The sequence below is a fragment of the Grammomys surdaster genome, unplaced genomic scaffold (assembly GCF_004785775.1).
Source record: "Grammomys surdaster isolate TR1022 unplaced genomic scaffold, NIH_TR_1.0 341, whole genome shotgun sequence".
Taxonomy (NCBI): Eukaryota; Metazoa; Chordata; class Mammalia; order Rodentia; family Muridae; genus Grammomys; species Grammomys surdaster.
This window is the reverse complement of record NW_021604760.1, coordinates 1,390,216-1,415,689: the sequence shown is the minus strand read 5'-3', so window position 1 is coordinate 1,415,689 and position 25,474 is coordinate 1,390,216. Positions and strand designations below refer to the sequence as shown.

At 41.9% G+C, this 25,474-nt stretch overlaps 1 protein-coding gene across 1 annotated transcript in view; it reads left to right on the top strand.

Annotated features, from left to right (window-relative positions):
* Ror1 (receptor tyrosine kinase like orphan receptor 1) overlaps positions 1-25,474 on the top strand; it is a 350,188-nt gene that overhangs the window by 190,498 nt on the left and 134,216 nt on the right. The window contains exon 2 of the mRNA XM_028778770.1: positions 13,895-13,966. Coding sequence (XP_028634603.1) covers positions 13,895-13,966 — 72 coding nt within the window. The remainder of the gene's footprint in view (positions 1-13,894; positions 13,967-25,474) is intronic.

Here is a 25,474-nt window from a genome sequence, read left to right as displayed (position 1 = left end):
TACATCCTCTGGGATCAGCCCCCAATACATCCTCTGGTGATCAGCCCACCCCACTACATCCTCTGGTGATCAGTCTCCCCATCTCCCAGGGACTAGTCTCCCATCCCACATCCCCTAATACCCACATCCTCTGGGACTAGTCCCCACCACTACATCCCCTGGTGACTAGCAGTCTGCCTTAAAACATATTTATTTTTATTTATGCATGTGTCTATGTGTGTTTGCTTTATTTAGGGTATAGGAGTTCCTGCAGGGGCTAGAAGAGAGGATTACATCTCCTAGACCTGCAGTGGTTGTGAGTGGGTACTAGGAACCAAACTCCAGTCCTCTGGAAGAGCAGCAAGCACCCTTAACCACTGAGGCATCTCCCTATCCCCTAGACTGCTTGTTGATGTGATGAATTTGCCAGTGTAACTCAGATAAGACCCTACTTCAGTCATACCATAGTTGTCCTTCTGTGACTGACTAGCTTCTTTCAGTGAATACACTCCCTTCATGCTTCATTCTTGTTGGATCACGTTCTGGATTACATTTCCTTTTAAGACTCCATAATACCACACTATATTTATACCTGTCTCCTTCTCCATCCATCAGCCTACATTTAGGTTGCATTCATCCACTGTCTATCATAACCACCTTTGTGAAAATCAATGTGTGTCTGAAGCTTTGTTTTAGTTCTTCTAGAAGTATATTTCCCCAAATTAATGAGAGGAAGAGAATTATTGATTCACATAGAAATTACGGGGTTCACTTTTTACTGGATCTACTGCTCTACTTTTTGTTATGGTGTCTCCACCATTTTAGCATTGTTCAAGCAATCACTAGCATTGTTCAAGGTTATACTTTCTATAGCCCTACCAAAGTGTGTTCTGAGTTTTAAAAAATATATTTTCTTAAGATAGTATCATATAGTTATAAAAGTATGGACTTTGGTTTGTAAACTTGGCTGAGCTTCATATTAGTTATTGGAATTTGAGTCAAATACTTGATCTTTACAAGTCTCAGAGATTCTTTTTATGTCTGTTTTATATAAAAATATGAGCAGCAAAGATGATACTGATTATATAATTAGAAAAATTAAATGAAAATTGGCATAAGATATTTTATTTAGTGTCTCAAAACAGTAGGCTCTCTCTGACTGTTTGGCATCCTGGGGATTATTGGTTGGCCCATTGTTTTGGACCCTCTTGATTGCTTGGTTGTCTTCTTCAAGTCCAATTAAAATGTATGGGGCCAATGAGACTGTTCAATGGCTGAAGGTGCTTGCCTTTTATTGATGCAAGTCTGATGACAGGAGTTCAATTTCCAGAACCCACATAAAAATAGAAGGTGAGGACAGACTCTGCAGAGCTATACTTTGACCTCCACATGCACAGGATGTCAAAACCCTCATCCAATGCATTATACATATTCATAGAAGTGATAATAGTAATAAAAATAATAATTTTAGAAGTCTTCTTTGGTGTAACTTCTATAATGGATAATGGTCATCGTCAGTTCATCAGTGTTATCTTTTGACTTTTCTGTGTCACAAAATAAGTAACAGCTCCTCACACATGCCATCTGTCTGATGATGTCAGGCCTCAGTCATTCATTAGTCTTCTGTTGCTTTGGTCAATATGTGATTTCGCTCAATTTTTTTTGTTTGTTGTTTTTTTGGTTTATTTTTTGGCAAGCTATTTTGTGTCCCAGGGTGGCCTGGAACTCTCTTTGTAGCTGAAGATGACAGCTATGGTCATGGTCTTTCTACTTCTCTCCAAATGCTAGGAATACAGGCATGTACCATCATACCTAGCATATTCTGTTCAAAGTTTCAAACATAGGTTTTATGTATGCTAGGCTAGCTCTCTTGCCAGCTGTATGATTAACGTATCTCCCCAATGCTTCCTGAAATGACAGGATCTAGACCTCTTCATGGATCTGCCATTCTGGACTGCAGCTGGCCATGAGATCAAGTAACCAGATATCCTATTGTCTCTATTCTTTGGGAATTCTTCCATATCAGAGCTATCAACAGGAAAGAATAGATGTGTGAATGCTAGTGAGACTTTCTATTTATTTTTAACAATCCATCATGCCCCTGCTTCTCATTCTTTCCCAACCTCTCTCTTTTGTCAAGGCTAAGATTCTTCATGGTGCTCACACTAGCCTTTGTTAAACTCTGGAGCATTTCATATTTTGTTTGCTATCCTTGGTCATCTTCTTAAATGGGGCCAAGTCTACCTGCTCCTGTGGACCTTCCTCATGTCTACTAGTGCCAAGTGGACACAAGGACTGTTCTTTTGAAATAAAGTTTCAAAAGTCTTGGCACAGAACAGACACAGGATCCGTAGAAGGATTTGTCTGTAATCTGAGCCTTTTCCATTGTTGAATAAACACCTGGAGAGTTGCCTAGGAAGAAAAGGCTGGGTGGGAGGCCATTTTGGCCACAACTTTAAAGGGCACTTTGATCTTGAGTCTTCAGACATGAACGTCCAGGGAAGGTCTGATTCTGCTCCACCTGGTCCTGTAATTCATTGACTCTCCAAAGCCAAGTCAAATCGCCAGTTTCTACATTTGCCCTCGGGAGGGTAAATCCAGCACCTTGGAAATATCAGAGTTACTCCTAAAAGCTCCTAAGATGTGGGCTTGCTTTTAGCTACGTGTCTAGCTCACCTAAACATCCTTTCTTTATGAACTCTTTGACATCCATGAAACATTTCAATTTTACTGTGAACTTTTTTACCCTTAAAAACAAAACTCTCCAGGCTTCCCCCCCCCTCCCGTGGAGGGAAGTTGTAACTTTGTCAAAGATGAAGTGTTCCAGTGGCTCCCTTGTCCTTCTCCTCAGCTGAGTGTTTGAAAAATCTACTTCCTTGACTGGTAATCTCTCAAGAACATCACACATTGACAGAAGGAAAGGAAAAAGCCAGATTCTCTTCCTGACTTTAAAAACAAAAGAGAAATGGAGGCGGGGCTTGCTTTCTTGGCATTCCCATGGAGTTCCTAGAATCCTTTTAAACAAAGCACTCTTAGACATGAGAGACAGGTGAAAAGCATGCACAAAATAAAAGCTCCCTTCCTCCATAAAGGACTGTTAGATTCCCTTACAGCTGACATGGATGACTTTTGTGGTATGGGCCTTCGTACCTTCCACTGTAACAACCACCAAGAACAATACTTATCTAGAGTTCACAGCCAACCTAGATATTGGACATGCAGAATGCTGATGTTCAGAACTCATTTGGCAAAGTCAAGGCAAAGTGCAACTCACTTAACTATTTTCCATGTATGTTTTTGAAACCAAGCCGTTGGGTTGAATATTTCAACTCAGGCACCACAACAGTCCCCCCAAATCATGAAGGTTACACTACAAGACACCTACCTAATGAGATGAAGTGAGTTGAATGATTTCAGCCTTTTAACATAATGTTTACATAATACCATGGAGTTGCTTGATCACAAATTCTAAAATATGGCAACGATCGGTCTGATACTCAAGGTGGCTACTGTGACCAAATAACTGGCCATCTTTAGGTAGCACAGGTATTCTTAGCAACCAAGTTGGAAGGAGTGAGGTGATGTGAAATCTCTTCACACTACTAAGTATGACGTGCAGTTAAAAATGTATGAAGTGTTTACTTTTAGAATTTCCTGTTTAGTGTTTTCAGATCATGGTTGATGGTAAGGAATGGAAACCTCAAAAGACAAAGCTCCTGTATTTGGTGGTGGAGAGAACCAACCAATTCCTGGGCAAAGCAATAGGCAGGTCTTCTTCACCAAGGGCCTCCCATGGTCTGCTGTGTCTGAGGCTGGTTTGCCTACATGAACACACAGCTTTTGATCTGGCTTTTGGGAAACTGGATACTATCAGGACTGAGTAACTTGAGCTTCTTTTGGGTGAAGGGCATCATGTAGGAGTGTGTTTGCCACAAAGAATGTTGCTATTAAGTTTTAGCGATGTCTGAGAAGCCATTTCAACACCTCGACATTGTTGTTAGGAAAGCTGATGACCCCCATCTCCTCCTTTGCTGTTTTCGCTTGATGAACTGGACTGCTCGAACTCACATCTTCCTCTTCAATGTGGAAAACATAATATGACAACAGGAAGTGAGAAGAAGTGGCAATGTCTGCTGGTTGTGACCAAGTTTCCTAGCTTACACTTTCAGACAGAATACTTTTGATGAAACGGTTTTGTTTGTTTGTCTGTTTGTTTGTTTTGCAAACTTAAAAGAAAAAGCACATGTCCCACTTGTAATACATACAGGAAGTATTGAAAGTGAAGCAAACATTGATGTAGTAATTTGGTTATAACACGCATCTCTCTGTCAGGGCATTGGTGTTGAAAGAGAGGAGCGATAAAATCATATCCTAATAGAAGGCTTTAATTTGGGAGGGTGTCACCAGAAACCTCACAGGGCAGGAAAAGATCCATGATTTCAGGTCAGAGTGACATTTGTCAGAGTATTCTGGTTTTGTTATCACTAGTATAGAAATTATAGTTTTGCTATGCAAGCTGCAGTAGATTTAGGAAATGCATTCACGTGAATGCTCTGCTAATTTATTTGTTGATGTCACCGCCTTCTCTTCTCCTCCCTCATTTGCCTACACATTACATCATGCCTGCTCCTTTCATCTGTGAGCCATTTGGGTGGGGCCTGTACTTCTCACCTATACCATCTCAAGTTTACCAAATGTTACACAGGAAGATTAGAACTCAGAAACCAAGTGAACATATTTGCCCAGCCTTTGGCTGTGGGAGACCTTGTGCTAGTCTCTGCATCTACTTATCCATGAGAACTCAAGGCAAGAGTCATCATCCCATGCCAGTCTTTGTCAGCCACTTCTGTTTCCTTTCTACATGCTCTGCTGAGGTGCCTTCTAGGTTCTCACAAGGCATTGGCACAGAGACATGAGAAGTCATTTTATAGACTCCCCATTTTGCTCATATAAAGTCTATAGCATTTTACAAACTTAAAAGAGCATACAATGGAAAGTGAACCTCCTTCCTGCACCTGGCCTACTAACTCTCCCTCTTCTCATATGTAGACATTACTTCTAATTTTTGGATGTCTCCCTTTATAGCTATTTCATGAGGATGTAGATTTATATGTGTAAGAATGTGAATACATGTGTGTGTACAGAACTCAAAAAACATAACCACACACAGTTTGATTTTATAATTGGTTTTTTTTCTAGACACACTTGTTTTTAACCTAAGGGTATAATTTTGTGATTATTTCAAATGAACACATACAGACCTGCCTTCTGTTCTATGGAGACATTTAGATAGTTCTAATTTATTCATCGAGTCATTTTGTTGGAGAAACAAGTGGTTTCCACTGTTTTTCTTCTCCAGACAGTACCCTGAAGTCCTGTTCTAGTGTCCCTTTGTATATTAGAGTACACCTGCAGGGCTATACTCCTAGAAGAGAAGCTGCTACCCCTACAGTGCGGTTGCCTTTTACGTTAATTTCCAAAGAAATATTACTAGATTCAACCAATTTATACTCCTACCATGCAGCAATGTTTATTCCTTCAGAAGCCTTCTCAGTGTAGCAAGTCATCAAACTATTTTTATGCTTCCAGTGTGTCTTGAAAAATATAACATCATACTGAAGTTTTAAAGATTAAAATGAAGTATGTTGTAGATGTTTGTGTACCTATCTGTACACATATGTACTTAAGCCTGCAGAAGCCAAATGAGGGCGCCTGATCCCCAGGAGCTAGAGTTACAATGGTTGTGAGCTGAAAATGTAGGTTCTGGGAATTGGACTCTTGTCATCAGAAAGATTAACAAGCATAACCACTGAGCCATCTCTCTAGCCACTCATATGGAAGTTCTAACATTTTATATTTCTTATCAATGAATGCAGTATGATTGTGTATGTCTAAGAACATTGCATCTCATCCCCATTGGTCACTTGTCTGTTGTTCCCTCTGATTTCTTCCAAAGCCATTGCCTCTTCTTCCCTACAGTGTCCCAGAGCATTCCCTTTGCCCACTTGCTTGCTGTGCCCTCTGACACCTTCCTGTGTGTCGGTGTGTAGAAACTCCTGTGCTCTGTACTCTTGCAGCTAGCCCTTTGCCTTTTGAGTAAGAATGTTTTCCTCCCTAGTTTACCGTGCGTTATGTTTGAGTTTTGTGCTGTCTTGTAGTATCTCTTTGATGTACTCTGTTTATCACCTTTCTTTCTATAGGGTTTGGAAATGGTGTCAAACTTAATTTCTCCCACATGCTGAATGTACATCTGCTTGATAGCATCAGGGCTGGAAAGGTGAAGAGAGGTGATAGGTCTGGTGGGAAAGATCTGTATGAATGGGGTGCTCCCAGTAGAACTCTGACTGGGAAGTGAAGGGCAAACAGACACTCCTAAGGGGTTCTAACATCCACAGGAAATGCCTCCAACACTGGAGTCCTCTCTTGCTGAAAATAGGTAAGCATGTTCAAGAAAGGGAGGCTGTACTCTGTCAGCATAGGAACTGTTAAAATCACTCTGTAATCTGCAGACGATTAAGTTGCCCACCTTGTAGGTGACACACATGAGCAAACAGGGCTCCTCATCCATCACTCACACAGTAGCTTTGCCCATTCCTGCTCATTGCTGTTGACTAACAAGGCCCCTGAAATGCTGCTTGTGACAACTCTGAGACAGGAAAAGCAGTCCCTTTTCACAACTGAGCAACTCCTTGGCTCATCTGAAGCATGGCTTTACATGTTTGTTAAAAGTTCCCAAGTGTGCAGCTCTAGACCTAGTGTACACAGAAGCCATGGGTACAAGTAACTTCCTTTTACATCCAGAGCAGGTACTGATTTGCTTTTTGTTAGCTCCAAAAACAGCCTTGGCAGATTGATATCCAAAAAGACATGAAGATCAAATATTGACTACATGGAAAAATCATCATTTGTTTCCTGAGGGTATGATATAAAGCATGTTACAGGGAAATGGCCACATCACTAAGTTTGACTAGACATTGCTATTGCTTGAGTTCTGTACTGGTCCATGTGAGAAGGTTCTTCTTCCCATATCACCATTTGAAATAGATTTCTGCATTTGCCTCTCTTAAATATGACCACAGAAGCTCTCGACACATGGTCTTCCCAGACTGAAGTGACGCTCTATCCTCAGATCTTCTCCATAGCACCTCACACCATGGACAGAGGTACTTCTTTCCAGCCTTTACTTTAGAACCTCGAACTGACCTCAGAATGAACATGAACACCTAAAGTCTGGTCTCTTTTGTTTGTTTGTCTTTAAGGGGAAAGATTAAGACAAAGTTTTAGAACCGTAAAAACCATGTTCTAATGCTGTGATTTTCAATATACTCACCTATTTTCAGGGTTTCTAGCTTTAGACTACTTTCCAAGCTTATTGAGGCTCGTTTTTTCTTATTGTAAGTGGTCATTGCTCATAATTTATACATCAAGTCACCCCAAAGTTAGTGACGTCAAACAAGCATTTATTCAGCTCATGAGTCCATGGTTGTATGATCCCTGGTCTTCACGGAGCCAGTCTGATCTCTGTAAACTCTGAGTTAACGTAAGTCACAGGCAATCTAGATTTGATGGTGCAGAGATAGACTCCATCACTTCATTGAAGATGGCTCAGAAAGATGTAGGTGCAGGAAGGAATAAGCTGTCTTGTATTTAGATAAGTTCTCTTCCCTCTGAAGAGAGCCAGTACACAGAATAGGTGTTAATTCAACCCAAGATAATAGTTATAGATCTCATCTGAAATGTCTTGTGCTGGCTCACATTTTAAACTGTCCTTCCACAGCTTGTAGACCTTGTTTGAGGATTCTTTAGTAGGAGGGTTTGACTGGCAGAAATGGGTAATTGGGGACAGATCTTTGAAGGTAATAACCACCCTAGGTTCCACCTCAGTGGCTGCATGACAAAGGTTCTTCTCAAGTTCCTGCAGCCATTAATGAAGTAACCTGCCCCAGCATGACTTCCTCACCATGCTGGAGTCAAATCCCTCTGAAACCACCAGCCAAAATGTAAAAACAACACAATTGTATCCTGGCTGGACATGAAGAAACCCAGACTCGGGCACAGGCTTTGCCTAAGGTCAACATTACAGTCAACCACACTCCCTCAGAGAAATAAATTCTGTGCTGATCTGTAGGACACATTTGCTGGCTACTGACTGAGTTCTGAATTGGCAGATCCTGAGAATAATATAAAACTTCATTCCCAGCCTCATGATGCACACATTCAGTGACAAACAGAATACTCAAAACCCTTCTGGTCACCTTACAAAGTGCCAAGTGCCTTAAGGGAACAGGAGGCAAAATACTATGGGATTAAAAAGAGACTCTGGGAGGGATTCTGGCTTCAGTTTGGATGTTGTTTAATGTTTCTCTGTATTTGATTCTCATTATTGATCTCCCCAGGCTACCAATAAGGACACAGTACAGGAAACCCAGTCCAGACAGATAAAACACTTAAACTGACACAATCTGAAGCAAATTAAGTAATTTTAAATCATCAGCTCTTCTGAGGCTGCATGCCCAGCCTGCTGTGGCTGGAAGAAAACCATTACATCCTGCAGGATGATAGCAGCCCTCTTGAATTTACCTCTCAGATTAAAATAATTTGTACTAATCCCAGAAACCCTCAATCCCATTAATTTAAATGTGATTTTCATGAGCATCCAGAAGACAAATTACATATTCAATATATGTTTCCCCCTGAAAACTACCCCCACACCACCGCCTTTTATTCTTCACCTGTTGGAAAGTTTAAAGAATTGAATTGACAGTATGGAGCTTAGAGGGGAAAGAAACACACACACACACACACACACTCAATTTCCAAAAGTGACACAGACGCTCACTACCAGCGTTCTCAGCAGCCAGACTGAGGCAGAGCTGGGAATGGGAGGTCATGGGTACGTTCTGCTGACAGCTGATAACATGTCAGGGGACCTTAGGCAAGCTTTCTGCCTGAGTCTGGGTTTCCTCAAATCTAATCAGACTGTGATAATCTTGGGCCTTGGGCATTCCCATATGGAGTCATGAGTTAATAATGCCTGTTCTGTGTACTGACTTTCCTGAAAGGAAAAGTGTGACCTAAATACAAGGTGCTTGTCTTACTAGAAGGTGCTTGGAATCTTAATAGCTGTCTCAATTGCATCCAAAGTGGGCTGCTCTTTGGAAGTGCTTTAAAAGTGGCTGGGGATCAAGGCTGAAAAGGAGGTTTGTTCCTTTCTATCTGTGCCTCAAGTAGGATTATGGCCTGTTTTTTAGGGTGTGCCCAATTTGCCCATCTAACAAAGGGCTCCACAAAAATCCTCATCATTGAGAGCCTGCATAACTTGGAAGGTGGTTAAGACAGTTCCGCACTCCTTCCACAGTCAGTCTAAAATCCACGTGTCAAAACTAACAGCCAAGCAATTAGGGGCTGAGGGTGGGGCTTCAAATTGAAAATAACATTGGCTTTGAAAGACTGCCTAGAAACACCAGGTTGTTTCTTGGTTAATAACCATGAAGGTATCTCAGCCTGGGATTCCCTTTCCCTCAGATCTTTAAATCACTTCCAAGTTCTAGACTCATTTGTTCTTTTTGTTATCGTTTATTCACATAGGGGACATACCAATACTTGAGCTTGTCACCAGAGTGGTTTGAAAAATGACCAGTGTTGAGCTATGAAATTTGCTCAACTCATCCCACAAGATTCAAGGGTTGAGAAAGCTCAGCCCAGGAATCTCTGTTGGTTGACACACTCCCCATCTGGCTTTGGGAGTTGAACACCCTTCAGCTGAGTCTGGAGTTAGTAAATGTCGTTATCTGCAGCCATCAGAGCCCCTTTGCTAAAGGCTGACTCATCTGACTCATCTCCAGATAGTCTCAAGAACAATCTGTGATCATTACAATTAAGTCCATTTAACAAGGGAGGCGCTGGGCATGTGAAGCAACTCTCCCCGGGTCATAGGCCAAGTTATGGCAGAGCCAGAATTTGAAATCGTCCAACTCAGAAACCTGCCCCTCCCCTCCTGCTACACTACCACACACTGACATTGCCCTAGAGCTGTCTGAAGTCAGAGAGGGCACAGGGCATGCCCGAGTCCTGCTCCCAAGACATCTGCAGTCTAATTGGAATGAAGGGAAGAGATCACTCATTGATGACCAGAGAAAAGTAAAGGTGACTGACATGTGTAATGTAGAAAAGTTAGGCGCTTCCAGTTTTGGTTTTGTCTTATTCATAATAAACTGAATATCACTGAACTGCCATTTTATTTGTTTTTTTTTTCTATTCAATTGTGAAATTCTGTTCTGAGTTAAGCTGCTTAAAACAGAACTATGCTGTTGATGTCACTATTATATTGGTTCAGATAGGTGTATCTAGTTAGATTACTTGGGGCTAGGGAAATGGCTCAGTAGATCAAGTGCTTACCACAAAAGTATGAGGACTGGAGTCTAGATCCCTAGAACTCATGTAAAGTACAGGTACGATGTCGCCCTTGTAGTCCCAGCTCTCGAGAGGAAACTTGAGACTCTCTGGGCAAGCTGACTAGCTAGATGAGCTGACGCAGCCATCTCTGTGTTAGGCAAGAGACCCTGCTTCAGTAATAAACATGGACAGTTATTTAGAAGGCCACTAATGTCAAACTCTGACTTCCATACCCATGTGCATACATTAATACAAACGTATACCCTCACACGTGTATCCCCACACATACAAATCCACATATATACATCCTTGCACACTACACATGTGTTTATAATTTTAGCATATGTAATCTCAGTACTTAGGAGGCTGAGGTAGGAAGATGGTGACTTCAAGATCATCCTGTGCTACCTAGCAATGAATGCCCCATCTCCAAAAACCAGCAACAACAAAACGTTTTGGTGGTTGTGGCTCAGTGGCAGAATACTAGCCCAGCGGCTTAAATCCTGATCCTCAGACCTCAGTGGAAACTTCAAACTTTTCACAGAATCGTGCTGAATACACAATGATTTTTCTGTCTCTTCATGACCAAGTATAAATGAGAAGGTAAAAGGAAATGAAAGCTGAGAACCTGCTGCACAGGTGTTAATGTGTTAGGTCAACCTTCCAACCCCAGCAGATGCTGATGTTGCCAGGGAGATAAAAAGCACACATGACCCCATGCTGGTTGAAAATCTACCAGGGCTAGATAACCTGGCCAAGATGCCCTGCTTCCAATAGAAGGCTCTCTGAAGTGCCCAAGGTGTGCAGGTAAAGACAGGTCTGTGCTCCAGACCGATATGCCACTGGAGACTGCCCTTCCTCTAGCAACAAGAGTCTCTGAGGGAGGGTAACAGCTTTACCAGGTTTTTGCAATTGCTCACTCATAGACAACCAGAGAGGTCATCAGAAGATTAAGGATGGGCCTTTCTAATCATTGGACTTGCCAGGACTCACAGGAGGCTTAACAGCAGCATTTTAGGTCTGGACTGGCTCCTCTGACTTTCTGTTCACCCTTCCCTGTCACAGCCCCTCAAAGCATTATTTCATGCTGTTTAAATTCTTTATTTCTGTGTCCATTCCAGACCCTGAGCTTTGTGAAGGAAGCATGGCCTTGAGTTTGCTCGCTACTGCTGGGCTCGTCTGGGACAGAGCTCAGTAAATATTTGTTGAGTGGGTAGATGGATGGATAGGCATAGGATCAATGAGCAAGTGAACTTAGAGGCATTAAATTCTAGAAAGAAAGTCTTTTCATTCCTTCTGGTCATTCATTCTCCAAATTGCTGCTGTATGAACTAGGCTTTGGGAAATATTCAGTACAACTTACCTCCATCCCTCGTGTACAGGGCTTAACCAAGGCTTCCTTTATTTAGAAAAACTCAAGAATAAATTCTCAGGCACTGTTGGAACAGCAGGGCTAAAGGCTGCTTTCTTGAGTCCCTTACTTTTTTTTTTTCCTTAAAAATGACCTTACTACATAATAGACTTTTACTATAAAATATAAAATGGATCTGTATGTAGGCTGAGCAGGGCTGAAAAGAAGATGAATAACACCACGGATAACACTCAGTGGGACGGGGAGAAAGGGAGTGTGGCCAGCAGGCTCCTTCTAGGGGAACATGGGATGAAAAGTCACATGAAGACAGAAATCATGAGTGAAATGTGCTGATGTCCTTAGACCTGCAGGTGTCTGCAGCAATCAGGAGGAAGGAAAGTGGAGCCTCCGGAGGGAGATAAGACCAGTTTCCAAGCAAGCACCAGCATGCTTTTTTTTCTTTCACTCTTGTCTTTGCCAGCTTGCCATGAAGCCAGAAACAAGCTAATCAGTGTGTAACATACTGTTAGATATAACACCCATTTGACTTCAGTTCCCCTTAAAGCAGTGGTCTGCAACCTTCCTAATGCTATGACTCTTTAATACAGTTCCTCATGTTGTGGTGACCCCCCTCCAACCATAAAATTATATCATTGCTACTTCATAACTATAATTTTGTAGTTATGAAACATAATATCTGATATGCAGTATATCTTATATGTGACCCCTATGAAAGGGTCATTCAACTCCCAAAGGGATTGTGACCTCACAGGTTGAAAACCTTAAAGAATCTATGCTGGTTTTATCTCAGGGTGAAGAAGCAGACCGGGACCATGGGCAGAGTGTGTGGTATGTGTGTGTGCTTTCCTTCCCACATGTTCTAGGACAGGGAAGCAAGTTTGCCAAGTAGTCCATGTGTTTCTGCAGTGTTTGATGAGTGGTCAGGCTGGAAGTGACCTTTGCAAGGTTTCTGTGGGCAGATATTAGTCCTTGGTAAAATGACAAGGACATATACCATCTCTAGCCATTGGGTGGATGAATTCTATTATTATGAATCTATTATGAATCTATTCTTTTTGCCTATTAAACTCAACACTAAATATGGAAATATAGAAATTGTTTGTTTCTGAAAAGGTGAAGTCAGAGATAAGGTGGGTCTCATACCCTTAGTACTAGGCAGCCCAGGCCACTGGGATGTTTGTGGGGAGCCAGGCACTATGTTTCAATGTCTGGTCTCCTACAAGTTCAACTTGCCTTACAATTAAGTCCTGTTTTTAATGGCTACTTAAAATACACTGTCTTGAAAAGAGTGCAGTACAGATTCCAAGCTTAATAGGCAAAAAGAATCATAATTGATTCATGATGTTTTAAGGGATTAAAGGTGGGGTGACATCATATGTGCTTTATCCGATGACCCTGACCTCCTCAGATTCATAAATATTCTGTGATATTGTCTATGTGTTGTTTGTATCTAGCCCAAAGAGATGTTACAACAATGCTATTTAAAATATGTTAGTAAAATATTGCCATGGCTTGAACTTTTCAGAAACAACAAAACCATCTTATGTGTAGCATTGTCTCTTACTGAAAAGGTTTTAAATCTTCATAGTACATTATGTCCTACAGATGGTTGATTTGCATATTTGCTTTAAATTACAGTGGCTTTGAAAATTACTGTTTAACTGTAGTCACCACAAATGACTCTGCTTTTATTTGCTTTAGAGCCAGTGTTGAGAATTGAATTTCTCCATTCACAGAAGCATAAACTCAGTGAATGAAAGCATCAATCAGGACAATGTTGTCCATTTCTTTCCCTCTGATAAGACTTTTGAATGAATTAGTCGAAGGCTGGTCTTCTTGACAAGACTGTTTGTTAAAATGTGATTGTCTCTGTTGGTATAGTTTTCTGTAAACATAGCTCTTTTGATTTTAACCCTCAGGGTGGAATTTTAAAGTATAAGTCTGGCCTACAACTTGGCTGGCTTGGGGAGCTTCTGAGATGTGGGCCTCTGGTGGTCCCTGGAGCTGCCTCCCTTATTCTAAGTCATAGTACTGGGACAGTCTCTCTCTGAAGGGAAACCTTAGAATATAATACTTCTTTCAGCCTGGAAATGACCTTATTAAATAATGCCCTGTTTCCTGTCCCCTTCCCCATCTTTCTCATTCCAGAAACAGAGTTGTCAGTCAGTGCTGAGCTGGTGCCTACCTCATCCTGGAACACTTCAAGTGAAATCGACAAAGGTATGCCAAGCAGAAAACATGGGCTAGGGGAGGAAGGAAGAAAAAAACTCATTCATAGCCTGGCCCATTCTTCCTTTGGCTTAACTGCTGTCCAGATCGTTAGGACAAGGCAGGGGCTGAAATAATCCCCTAGCTTGCTTTGTGATGATTTAACATTTAATTATTTGGAATAATTTCTGAAGAAGATTTTTTCTTTTCTTTTTTCCTTCCTCATTTAAAATGTTCCACATGGTTAAAATGCTTCAAGATGTGAAGCTGGACCATTTCTAACCTTCCTGCCTCTACATCCTAGTGGGTCTTATTGGGGGAGATTTGATTCAGCCTAAGCCAGGACTGATCAGAGTCATTGGCTGGGTGACCTTTTTGGACAAGCATTTGATGTGCTTGTGGGGTTCAGGACCCAGCATTCAGAATGCTTGTAATTGCCTGTGCGTGCAGACAGCAGCTTCTCATGTACATGTGGGGAATAGATTCCCACCATGAAGTTGCTTTATTAATTAAGGTTTACCATATGCTAAGCATTGGCTGATCTGAGATCCTGTGGCCTAGGCTCAACAAAGCCCAGGCGCTCTGGCTCCACCTGCCTCTCCAGCCTTATGTTTTTTAGTCCTCTTTGTCTTGCCTCTATATCTCTCACTGGATTCTGTATCATCTAGTATTTCCCATTCTTCTATCTGGCTTGCTCTTATTCTGTTTGTTTGTTTGGTTGGTTGGTTGGTTTTTACTTTGCCAATACCCATCCTTCCCCTTCTTTGAGGAGCAAATTCTTTCTATTTCAAGACTGAACACAAGCTCTATACTATCCACGGGCTTCTTCAGTCCCTTGCAGGAAATACTCTTTCTCCCCTGGGAACTTTCACTCCTTCCTTCCTTCCTTCCTTCCTTCCTTCCTTCCTTCCTTCCTTCTTTCCTTCCTTCCTTCCCTCCGTCCCTCCTTCCCTCCCTCCTTCCCTCCCTCCTTCCCTCCCTCCTTCCCTCCCTCCTTCCTTCTTTCCTTCCTTCTTTCCTTCCTTCCTTCCTTCCTTCCTTCCTTCCTTCCTTCCTTCCTTCCTACATATCCAGTGATCCATTGCTTAAATTTGTTTTAGTTTAGGTTTTTTTTCCAGAACATTATTATTATTATTATTATTAGTTTATTCTCTCATGTCTGCATATCCTCTCCCTCCTCTTCTCCTAGTCCATCCTCCCAACCTCTTCCCTCCCCATTCACTCCTCCTCCATTTCCCTTTAGAAAAGAACAGGCCTCCCAGGCATATGAACCAAGCATGGCATATCAAGTTGCAGTAAGACTAGGTACCTCCCCTCATATAAAGGCTGAATGAAGAAATGTAGTAGGAGGAAAAGGGTCCCCAACGCAAGCAAAATTGTCAGAAATAGCCCCCATTCTCTACAATAGGACTCCTACAAAAATCACCAAGTTATGCAATTATATATACTGAAGGCCTAGGTTGGACCTATGCAGGCTCCCTGATTGTCCATCCAGTCTCAGTGAGCCCCTCTGAGTCCAGGTTAGTTCATTCTGTGGGTTTTCTTGTGGAAGATGTCAAAGTAGCACTATTTACAGATAATATGATAGTATATATAAGCCACCACCAAAATTCTAACATAGAGTTCCTTACAGCTGATAAATACCTTCAGCGAAGTGGCTGGATATAAGATTAACTAAAAAAAAAATCAAGAACACACACACATACACACACACACACACACACACACACACACACACACACATATGTATATATCTCAAACAGGCTGAGAAAGAAATCAGAAAAACAACACCTTTACAACAGCCATATCTTGGGGTAACTCTAACCAAGAAAGTACAAGGCCTGTATGACAAGTGTTTGAAGAAAGAAATTGAAGAACATATCAGAAGATGGAAAGAGATCTCATGGACTGTTAGAATTAACATAGTAAAAGTGGCCATCTTCCAAAAGCAATCTACTGATTCAATGCAACTTCCATCAAAATTCCAACACAATTCTTTACAGACCTCGGAAGAACAATACTTGACTTTATATGGAAGAACAAAAAACCCAGGACAGCTAAAACAATCCTGCTTAAGTTCCTTATTAGTTCCTTCTTTGGCTACTATTTGTAGAATTCAGATTCATAGATGAATCAGAAATGGGTTTTTTCGTGTCTTTTCTTAGCTAAAATTGTACTTTAAACACCCATCTTCCCACAGAGTTGGAGAGATTTATAAATAGATATCTACAAATCTACCTTGTTTTTTAGTGGTGGGACTGATAGGGGTAAGAACACAGACATCTATTTACATTAAATCCCCAGTGAAGACGTGTACAAATACTCACGTGCAACAGCTTACTAAGTTTATCCTTTAGCTCAGATGTGGTCCTGAGTCCTGGGACTGCAATAGTAAAAGGAGTTTTCATTTTTGCCCTTTCTTACCACCATGATAAAAACACCTGAAAGAAAGTAGCAGGAGAGTGAGGGCTTTATCTGGGCTCACAGTTTCTAGGGACACAGTCCAGCACGATGGAGAAGGCAGGGCAGAGTTCATAGTGACTCACAGCTGCAGCAGTGGGATTGTAAGCTGCTTTGGCAGACCTGGGGACAGAGAAGTCAGGTTGGAATTAGGACCCAGCCATAACCCACAAGGCCACTCCTCAGAGACCCATGATGTTTAACTACATCCTGCCTCCCTAAGGTTTCACAGCCTTCCCAAACAGTGCTACGTGCTAGGAAGCAAGTATTCAAACATGTAAGCCTGTTCGAGCCATTAACAGCTCAAAAGTCACCAGCCAAGTTTTCTTTTGTGATCTGCTCTCTTTCTGCTGCTACAATCCTCACTGGAAATGTTTCCTTGTCTGAGGACAGATTGCTTCATAGAAGAACACAGTAGATGTTCATGATTTTAATGAGTACTTTATTAGCCACTTCAGAAGGCCAGAGGAAAGAGAAAGAGTTCCTATATTTTTTGCTAGCATCAAAGTGAATCTGGATTTTAAAAATGAGATTATCCGTTATTCCTCTCTGTATCCGGTACCAACACAAGGCCCAGGAGGCAGAAGATTTCTAATGCATTTTTTTTTTTAATGGGGAAGAAGAGATAAAGAACACCAGACATTTGCTTAGTGCCGGTTCTGTGGCAGCTGCTGTGGTAATACTTTCAATCTGTGAACTTATTGAGCAAGCTCCTTGTGGTACCACTGGCGTCGTCCCATAGCTACCTACTGCATGGAAGTGATCAGCCTCTCATTCTCTATACCAAGAAGCCTGCATGGATGAGAAAGGCCACAAGGCTGCTGGTCGAGAACTCATGCTACCCGGCTTCCAATCTCCTCACCAGCCCTGTTTGTCATGGTAGTCGCCTTTTGAGAAGTACGTGGTATAGTGGTGAGCCTCTGGTAATGGGCAAGAGAAAAAAAAAACACCCAAGCTCTTTAATTTTTTTCAGGAGAGCTTTCCAGAAAATATGGGAGCTTTCTAGTAATTCTTGACGTCACGTTTTGCTACATGGCTAGTGGAGAATAGCCTTTAATTCCCATTTAGAATTAGAAAGAAAACTGCTTAAGCAATTCATTTACTGATTAATTGCTTAAATCTTTATTGGTTTCTTTTCTGAGTAGTATTTGAAAAAGTAGGATCCATAGCTGAGTCATTAAAGCGTTCCTGTTCTATCAACTCTGGGCTTCATTGTAAATAGTGATACCCAAGTATAGAATCAAAGTCTTTGGGTTACTTTGAGAGATGGAGCTATGGTGGGTGGAGCGTATTCCCTAACCACACAGGCAAGCTGGTGGAAATAAAGATAAAATCCATTGTCAGGCTAGCACAGAAAGAGAGAGAGAGTGGGGGGGGGGTAGGGAAGGAGGGAAGGAGAGAAAGAAAAGAAAAGGAAAAAGAAACAGAGGGCTCTCTAAATTTTAGAAAAGAAGACTGCACTCAATGCTTTGGTGATGATCAGTGTTGGGGAGATAAGCTGAAAGTCCCATGGGAATATGGGAAGTATGTTTGCTTCTTATGCTAGTGCCAGGATCCCAGCCATGGTCTCCAGACCTTTCTGCCCAGTGTGATAGCTGAGTACACTGTCTCCCTGCATCCACATGAAGAAGCAATGAAAGAAAAGCCTCTGCTAGGCACCCTACAGTACCTTCCTTCTCACCCCTCCATCCATCACACCCAGCCTTTACAGCCTCACCTTAAAAACTACTACTGATGAGCCAATGGGAGGGGAGTGATTTCTGAAATGAACGCTTCAGAAGGAAGTACCACCTAAAGCAAATTGGTGTTCAAGCACTCAGCTTCAGCATCAACAAGGGATGCTGAAGTAGATATGTTGAGAGCCTCATCTCCTTCACAGGCTCAATCACAGAGGTCTTAGAAGATTTTTACAGAAGCCAAATGTTTCATTAGGAGAAAATTACTGGAAATTGCACTCGTGGTTGCAAAAAAAATTTCTAAGGCCTGCCTCCAACTACAAGTAGTTCTCTGTGATGACAATGGATTTTGGGGAATTATTGGATGAAGACCTGACTTTTTTTCCCAACTGGGAAATGTGTTATAGAGACATTGAGTCTGACTAGTATGGGCTCCCATGACTTACCAGGAGTCCTGGCTTCCTTTTGCAATTGCATCTATTGCCTAAGATTGTTTTCCTGGCCAAGAAGAACACCTGTAGATTCTCTGTCTGTGTGGATCTAGGATGGCTGCTTATACAACACAATATACAGACCTGAACTTGGCATCTTAACCCAGAGCTTCACCATCAAGAACCATGGCCAAGTTCCTAGTTCAGGGCTAGTTACCTCCTCCTGTGGTTTGATTCATCCTTGATGTACAAGTAGTCCATGTCAAGGGTATTGGGTGACCTATAGCTTAGAGGTCTATTCTCAGCCAGACCAAAAATAAGGTGGCAGAGTCGTAGTATTGTGTTCCTAATTATATGAATGGGAACTGTGTCATGGGTTACAGGTCATAAGGTACCTTGACACAGCATGCTGACAGTCCTCCTAGAATTTGTGTCTTTAACAGCTTACTCAGCCTTGTGTTCCATCTTCAACTAGCATCTAGCTGAAGGTCCTTCTAAGGACCAAATCCCTAGGATTGCAGCCTGGTATTTAAGATTCCCAAGTTGAGCACTTTCAGTCTTCAGCCATATGTATTCCTATTGACACACAGAAGCCAGCAATGGAACCATAGAACAAACCAGAGACCCTTAGCTTAGCAGTTGGCGCATGCACTGAAAGCTTAGTGATCCAGCCATTGTCTTTTCACTTGGAGCTGCATCTTGCCCTGTGCCCTGTGCTAGCTCTGCTCTGACCACACAGGCTTCCTCCCGCTCCTCTGTGAAGCCAAGCTCTTTGTTGGCAGAAGGCAGGTTGGGCTGCTCTTTTCTCTTCCCAGGGTCTGCTTGTACTTGCTTGCTCTTTCTCTGACCATCTGGATTTCCGCTCCACTGTTAAGTTCCTTCTCCTTTGTGGTAACCCTTTTTAAAGAAACATGCCACTGGCTTAAAAGCAGCCACCCTCCAACAGCAGCTCTCTCTGAAAAAAAAAATTTTTTTTGTCCTTTCTATGCAACAAACCCATTTAGTTTTGCAAACAGAATCTATAATAAGGCCTATGGAATTCTGTCTTAAAAGAGAGGAATAAATGACCCTCATGGTCCATCTCGATTCTTTAAAGCTGTTCACAGGAGAGGGTTACCATCAGGTACCCTTACTGCTCGCTGAAGCTGTAGTCGCTTACACCATAGCTCCCACTCTGCAGTTGTTCAGAGACATTCAGCTGGGAGAAAGGAAGCCAGTAGTATGCTCAGGAGGTGGCCAACTTCCTAAAAGAAGTCTGGCCCCAAACAGACAGAGCAGTCCAGTAGCTTGGAGTGTGTATGTGGTTATTTACCTTGCTCCTGCCATGAGTCTCAGGCTCTCTACGCCTTTGGTCACATTTTCAGTAACTTCTTGCCCAGATATGTCATATTTTCGATGAGTAAATAATCACTGAGCCCAGAGTACGAGTTTCTTGGATTTCTCAGGCTTTCTTACTGCCCGCAGGTTTCATGGGTGGATTCAAGCTGCTTCTTTCTGAGGTTGTGAGGAATCTCCTGGTAGATCTACATTGACTGCATCTGGAAAGCTGTTGGCCAGGATCATGCTGGCAGGGATCATAGACAGCTATGGTCTTATATTAAAATTTCCTTAGATTTGTTTAATGAACAAAGATTTACTGAGTGAATACTACAGGTAGGATCTGTGCTGTAGACTGAAGAGGCAGGAATGAAGAAGCCAAAACCAGCTTTACCTTTGGATAGCACTAATGGCTGGAGTGTGAAATATCCCATAAGCTTCTGTGTTCCTAGCTGATGGAAGGTTGTGGAACCCTTAAAAAGTAGAGCCAGACTGGAGGATGTAGATCACCGGCAGCCTCTTTCTGTTTCCTGATTGATGTGTAACAAGCACCTGCCTCTTGCTGTGCCTTATCCTCCTATGATGACTCAAACTGTGAGCCCAGGTAAATCCTTCCTGTCCCAAGTTGCTTCATTCTGATATCCTAGACATGAGGGAAGTAACTTATACAGGTACTCTTTGGTGCAGCAGGAGAGTCTTTAAATGATTATTTTCACCTTCATAGGGTTTACTCAAAAATATCCCGGTCTAAGGGATATGTGTGTTATAAAGGAATAGACTCAAATCACGAGATTCTTCTTTTCTGGAAAGCATGATTCTTGCTTGTTCCTTGCTAGGCTCAAGTAAAAGCCACCAGAAGTAGAGTCAGCTGTGTATTCTCTCTGCCCTATTCTTTGGAGTCTGAATGCTTAAAACTGTACCTCAGCCCTCAGGAGTTTGTGAAAGTTGGTCCACCATGAAGCAAATCTCTGAGGATAGGGACACACGAAAAAAGAAGGCAGCTATGCTTCCCCAGCTGTGAGTTCTGCAACCCATTACAGACATCATCAACAGGCAGGCTTGGTGGGAGGATTTCTTCAGACAAGGTTGAAAACTCTGGCATTCCTGCGCCAGGCCAGATTTCCTGGAGGGCTGTGAGAAACTCCCTAATTACCCTTAGTTCTGGGCAGTGTTGTTTCAGAACAGCTCTTGCCAAGACCTTGTGCTTAAACATCACTTTGCCTGGTTGTATTGCATACAATGCTCATGTGCTTGTGCTTGGAGAAACTACCCATAGCCTTTGCTGCCTGAGTATGGTAGACGGTTCCTGCCCCTATGTGTCTCAAAGGCTTTTGGTTCTGTGAACAGTTGTCACAAGGAAGGCTGTGACACCATTACTTCTCATCATTTTCTGCAAATGAGTTCATTTTTATGAACCCTGAGTAATACTTGACCATCTCAGGATGCTGGAATATACTAGTATAAAGTTCAAACTAACTTGTAAAGATGTCTGGTCTATGACCTTGGCTTATCTTCTGGACTCAGAGCGAGGGGTTCTTCTTAACTGTCTTTTCTAGGATGTTAACCACAGCATTGTGCCTGAAACTTATATCAGCTCACTCACTCCATAGTTACAAGCACTGAGTATGTTCCAGGACCGTGTGGAGGTACAACAGTCAGTGAAAATGAAAGTATGTGCTCTCTGGGGGCAGTTAGCAAATCCCAGGGTCCATAGCTAACACTTTCTGAATAGACACTACTGATTACCATCAAAACCCCAGGTAAACACTGCTGTCCATTTAATAGACAGGAAAACTAGTCAGAGCAAAGTAACTCAGCTAATGAAATGCAGAGCCAGAATTTTGTACCTCAGTATCTACCGTAAGCTATTTCTGTTATGTTCTGACTCATTAGATGTATTGCAGTAGTTGATTCTGTGATTTAGCATATTTAGAACTTTGTATCTTACATTAGTTTGGTCGTAAAGCAGGAAAAGAATGTTAAATAGAGCCCTGGAAAACAAAACAATAGCTTATTCTTTTGCAAGTGTAGTAAGCTGCCTCTTTTACAAGTTTAAACCCTTCAGATCTTGTTTTAAAGAATATACGGACAAAATTTGCATCTTTTCCTTTCTCCGAGCTTCTTAGAAGTCAGCATTCCTACCTTCCCCATTATGTCATCTCACATGCTTATGCAGTTTTCTTGAGTGTCCCTTGCTTTCCCCAACTAATATCCCCTGGAGGTAGGCTCAACCTGTTACCCTCTCTGGATTCTTTTCCTGTGGTAGTAAGCACTGGATAAGAAAATTAATAACCTGCATTAATCTAGTGAGAGAGAGAACCCGAATGAAGTGGGCACATGATAGGTAAATGGGCAATGCACTCCTCACAGCTCAGTGGGGATGGCAGCTCTGAGTATTATACGATGGAGGAGAAATAGCAAACAAAGGAACCCATCTGGTCCTGCCCTGCATCTCTTCTGTGCACAAATGAATGTCAGGACGCCATATCCATTTTCTCACACAATTCTTTCCAAGCTTTTCTCAAACTGTGTTTCCTTCTTCAGAATTAGGTTTCTACTCTTGGCATTCTAGGAAATGTAATTGCCAACCCAGGATGTGAGAAGAATGTGCACAATGCTTTAGCTAGATAGGGCTTGTAAGAAGCATAGATACCACCAATTGCTTTCATGTTTTACCACAGAATAAGCTTTGTTATCAACATTAATCATAACAATATAATAATAAAATGTAGTAATAATTCCAAATGATTCTGGAGTAGCTTTCACATACCAGACAATATAAATAGTACCTTATGCAAGTGATATATTCCTACTAGTTTTTAGGAAGCTAGAGCTGAGAGACACAGAGCATCTCTAGTTCATTACTGCTGCTGTGATAAAACACCCTGACCAGAAGCAACCTAAAGGAGGAAGGCTTGATTTTGGCTCACAGTTCCAGGTTACAGTCCATTACTAGGGAGACAGCACTACATCAGGAGCTCAAGACAACTGGTCACATCACACTCATGATCAGGAGCAGAGAGTAACAATATGCACATGCTCAGTTGTGTGCTTGTGCTCAACTTTATTTCTCCACTCATATAGTCCAGGATCCTCTGCCTAGGGAATGGTGCTCCCCACAAGTGGACTGGTCTTTTCACACCAGTTAATTTAATTAAGACACTGCACAGACCTGCTCAGGACCAATCCAATGTAGATAATTCCTCACTGGGACTTTTGTTCCCAGGTGATGGGTTGTACCAGGTTGACTACAACGTCGAAACAGCATGTTTAGTTTTGGATCTATTTTGAGGTAGATTATAAAATAGAGAGAGCACTGTGGAACCAAGAATCATGTTGGCCAGGAATCTAACAGAGGGGAAAGGCCTAGGGTTCTAATATCTACCCAAAGACCTAAAGTCAACCCATTAGGCCATGCTTCTTAGAGTTTTCACCATCGCTGAGTAATACCACAGGCTGGGACAAAGCCTTTAACACATGGCCTTTGGAGAACATTTAAAATCTAGACCAGAGCCGGGGACATTCTTTGGCTAATTTTGCAGTTTTCTTTCACTTTTAAAATTGTATACCTTGGGAATTCTTGGCATGTTCTTGACATGAGTTTAATGGAAACAGACTCACAAATCCTCCCTTCCATCATTTTATGAAAAAAGATTTATTATAAAACTCTTACTGAGATTACTACAAATTGTCATTAAATCATTCCGTGCATTGTTCTCCTGTTGTATTTATAAAAGTCTGGAGGGCACTGCTTTGAAAATGTCTCTTCTAATAAAAGTTGACTTGGTTCTGGACAATAGGAGCAGTGTTTTCAACCAATGTCTGAGCTGTCTGGGGAGAGAAAGAAAATATGCCAGAGTTGTCACTGGACTCTGGAAGTCAGAGGGATGGGGTACTTAGCTTCACTATCCTGATGACATTCCATGCTGAAGGTGGGTCCCTATAGATTGCTCCCTCAGCGTCAGCTCCTGGGGCAGGCAGCCAACATCCTGAAGCAACTGCCATTTTCCTGGGGTGATTCATGTGTGAAAATGTCTCCCCCATAAGAATGTGGGCCATCACGGTCTTCCCAGAGTGCAGCTCCTATCATCCCAGAAGTGTTTGCTCATGTAAATGCATCCCAGTTGGGAAGTCTAAGGATGTGAAGGATGGTTGTCCCATCCAAATACATAACCCTTTGGGTCTGCAGTATCTCATAGTTGGCCTCATTAGTTTTAGTGCTTAAGAGAACTGGGCCTTACATGGGAGCTGATGTGTGCTCCACTATTACTTCACAGATAAATTTAGAATGACCATGAATCTCTGTCTCACAATCCAGATGGTTTAGCTCAGCCTTCCTATCATCCATTGCAAAGCCTTGAATTTGGGCATAAGCCCTTATACATGTATGTGTGCTGGAGATATGGGTAGTGTTCAGGTCTGTCTGATCCAACTCTTCTCTACTCTTGTTTTACTCCACTCCTATTAGATGAGAGGTGACAAGACAGAATCAACTTGTCAGGAAGATTCAAAAGGAGTCCCTTTTTTTTTTTTTTTTTTTTGTCTTTTTTCTCCTGGCTTCTTTTCTCAGGAAAAAGACATTCACCTTCTCTTATATTTTTATTATGCAACATATATTGTTTCTGAGAATAAAATGGGGAGAAAATGGTATTTTTCACGCAAGGTAGAAATGTCCTGAAGTTGTGAATATGAACTTGAATCATGTTTGATCGCCCATGTGTTTAACAGATATGACCCAGAAAGAACAATGAATCACACTGTCATGAATACTTTTGTGGCAAGAGTAGAGCCAGATCAGCCCTAACTGCACAGTTTCTCAGGGGAATTCTGAACTGTCATGGGACCAGACCAAAGGACCAACCCCATCAGGTTTAAGACAAGGTTATCAAGGCAAGATTAGCTTGGCCATAGTCCCGTGAAAACCTCAAGGTGAAATTCTCAGTTAATAGATATTGTTCTCTGCTCTCGATTTTAAAAATAAGGGTGAAAAAAAGCAAAGAGGTTTTTATTTAAAAACCTTATTCTGTATGATGTTACCATTTATTCATAGTTTGAAGTTTACTGTTTTTAGTTGGGGCATTATGTACCCATGAGTGTGTGTGCCCTTGGAGGCCAGAGGTTGGGTCGACCTAGGAAAGAAGTTACAGATAGTTGTGAGATACAGGAAATGGGTGCTGGAAGTAGAACTCTGGGTCCTCTAGAAGAACAGGGAGTGCTCTGAACCACTGTGCTATCAATCCAGTCCCGCTTCTCCATTGTCTAAATGGAACCTAGAATGTTCAAAATGACAGAGAAAAAAAAGAGAAAGGTGGTTTTCAGAGGCTGAAAGGAAGAAGATGGAATAATGCTTGCTGAGTGTGACGCTTTTGTTTAAGACTATGAAAAATATCTGGAGGTGGGTGGTGTACGGAGCTATGCAGATTATGGTGGTGATGTAGAGTATTGTGGTAGTATATAATGCTTTGACAGTGTAGAGTACTGTGATGGAGTGAGCACTGTGACAGTGTAAGTACTGTGATGGTGTGAGTACTGTGATGAAGTGAGTACTGTGATGGAGTGAGCACTGTGATGGTGTAGAGTACTGTGATGGAGTGAGTACTGTGATAGAGTGAGTACTGTGACAGTGTGAATACTGT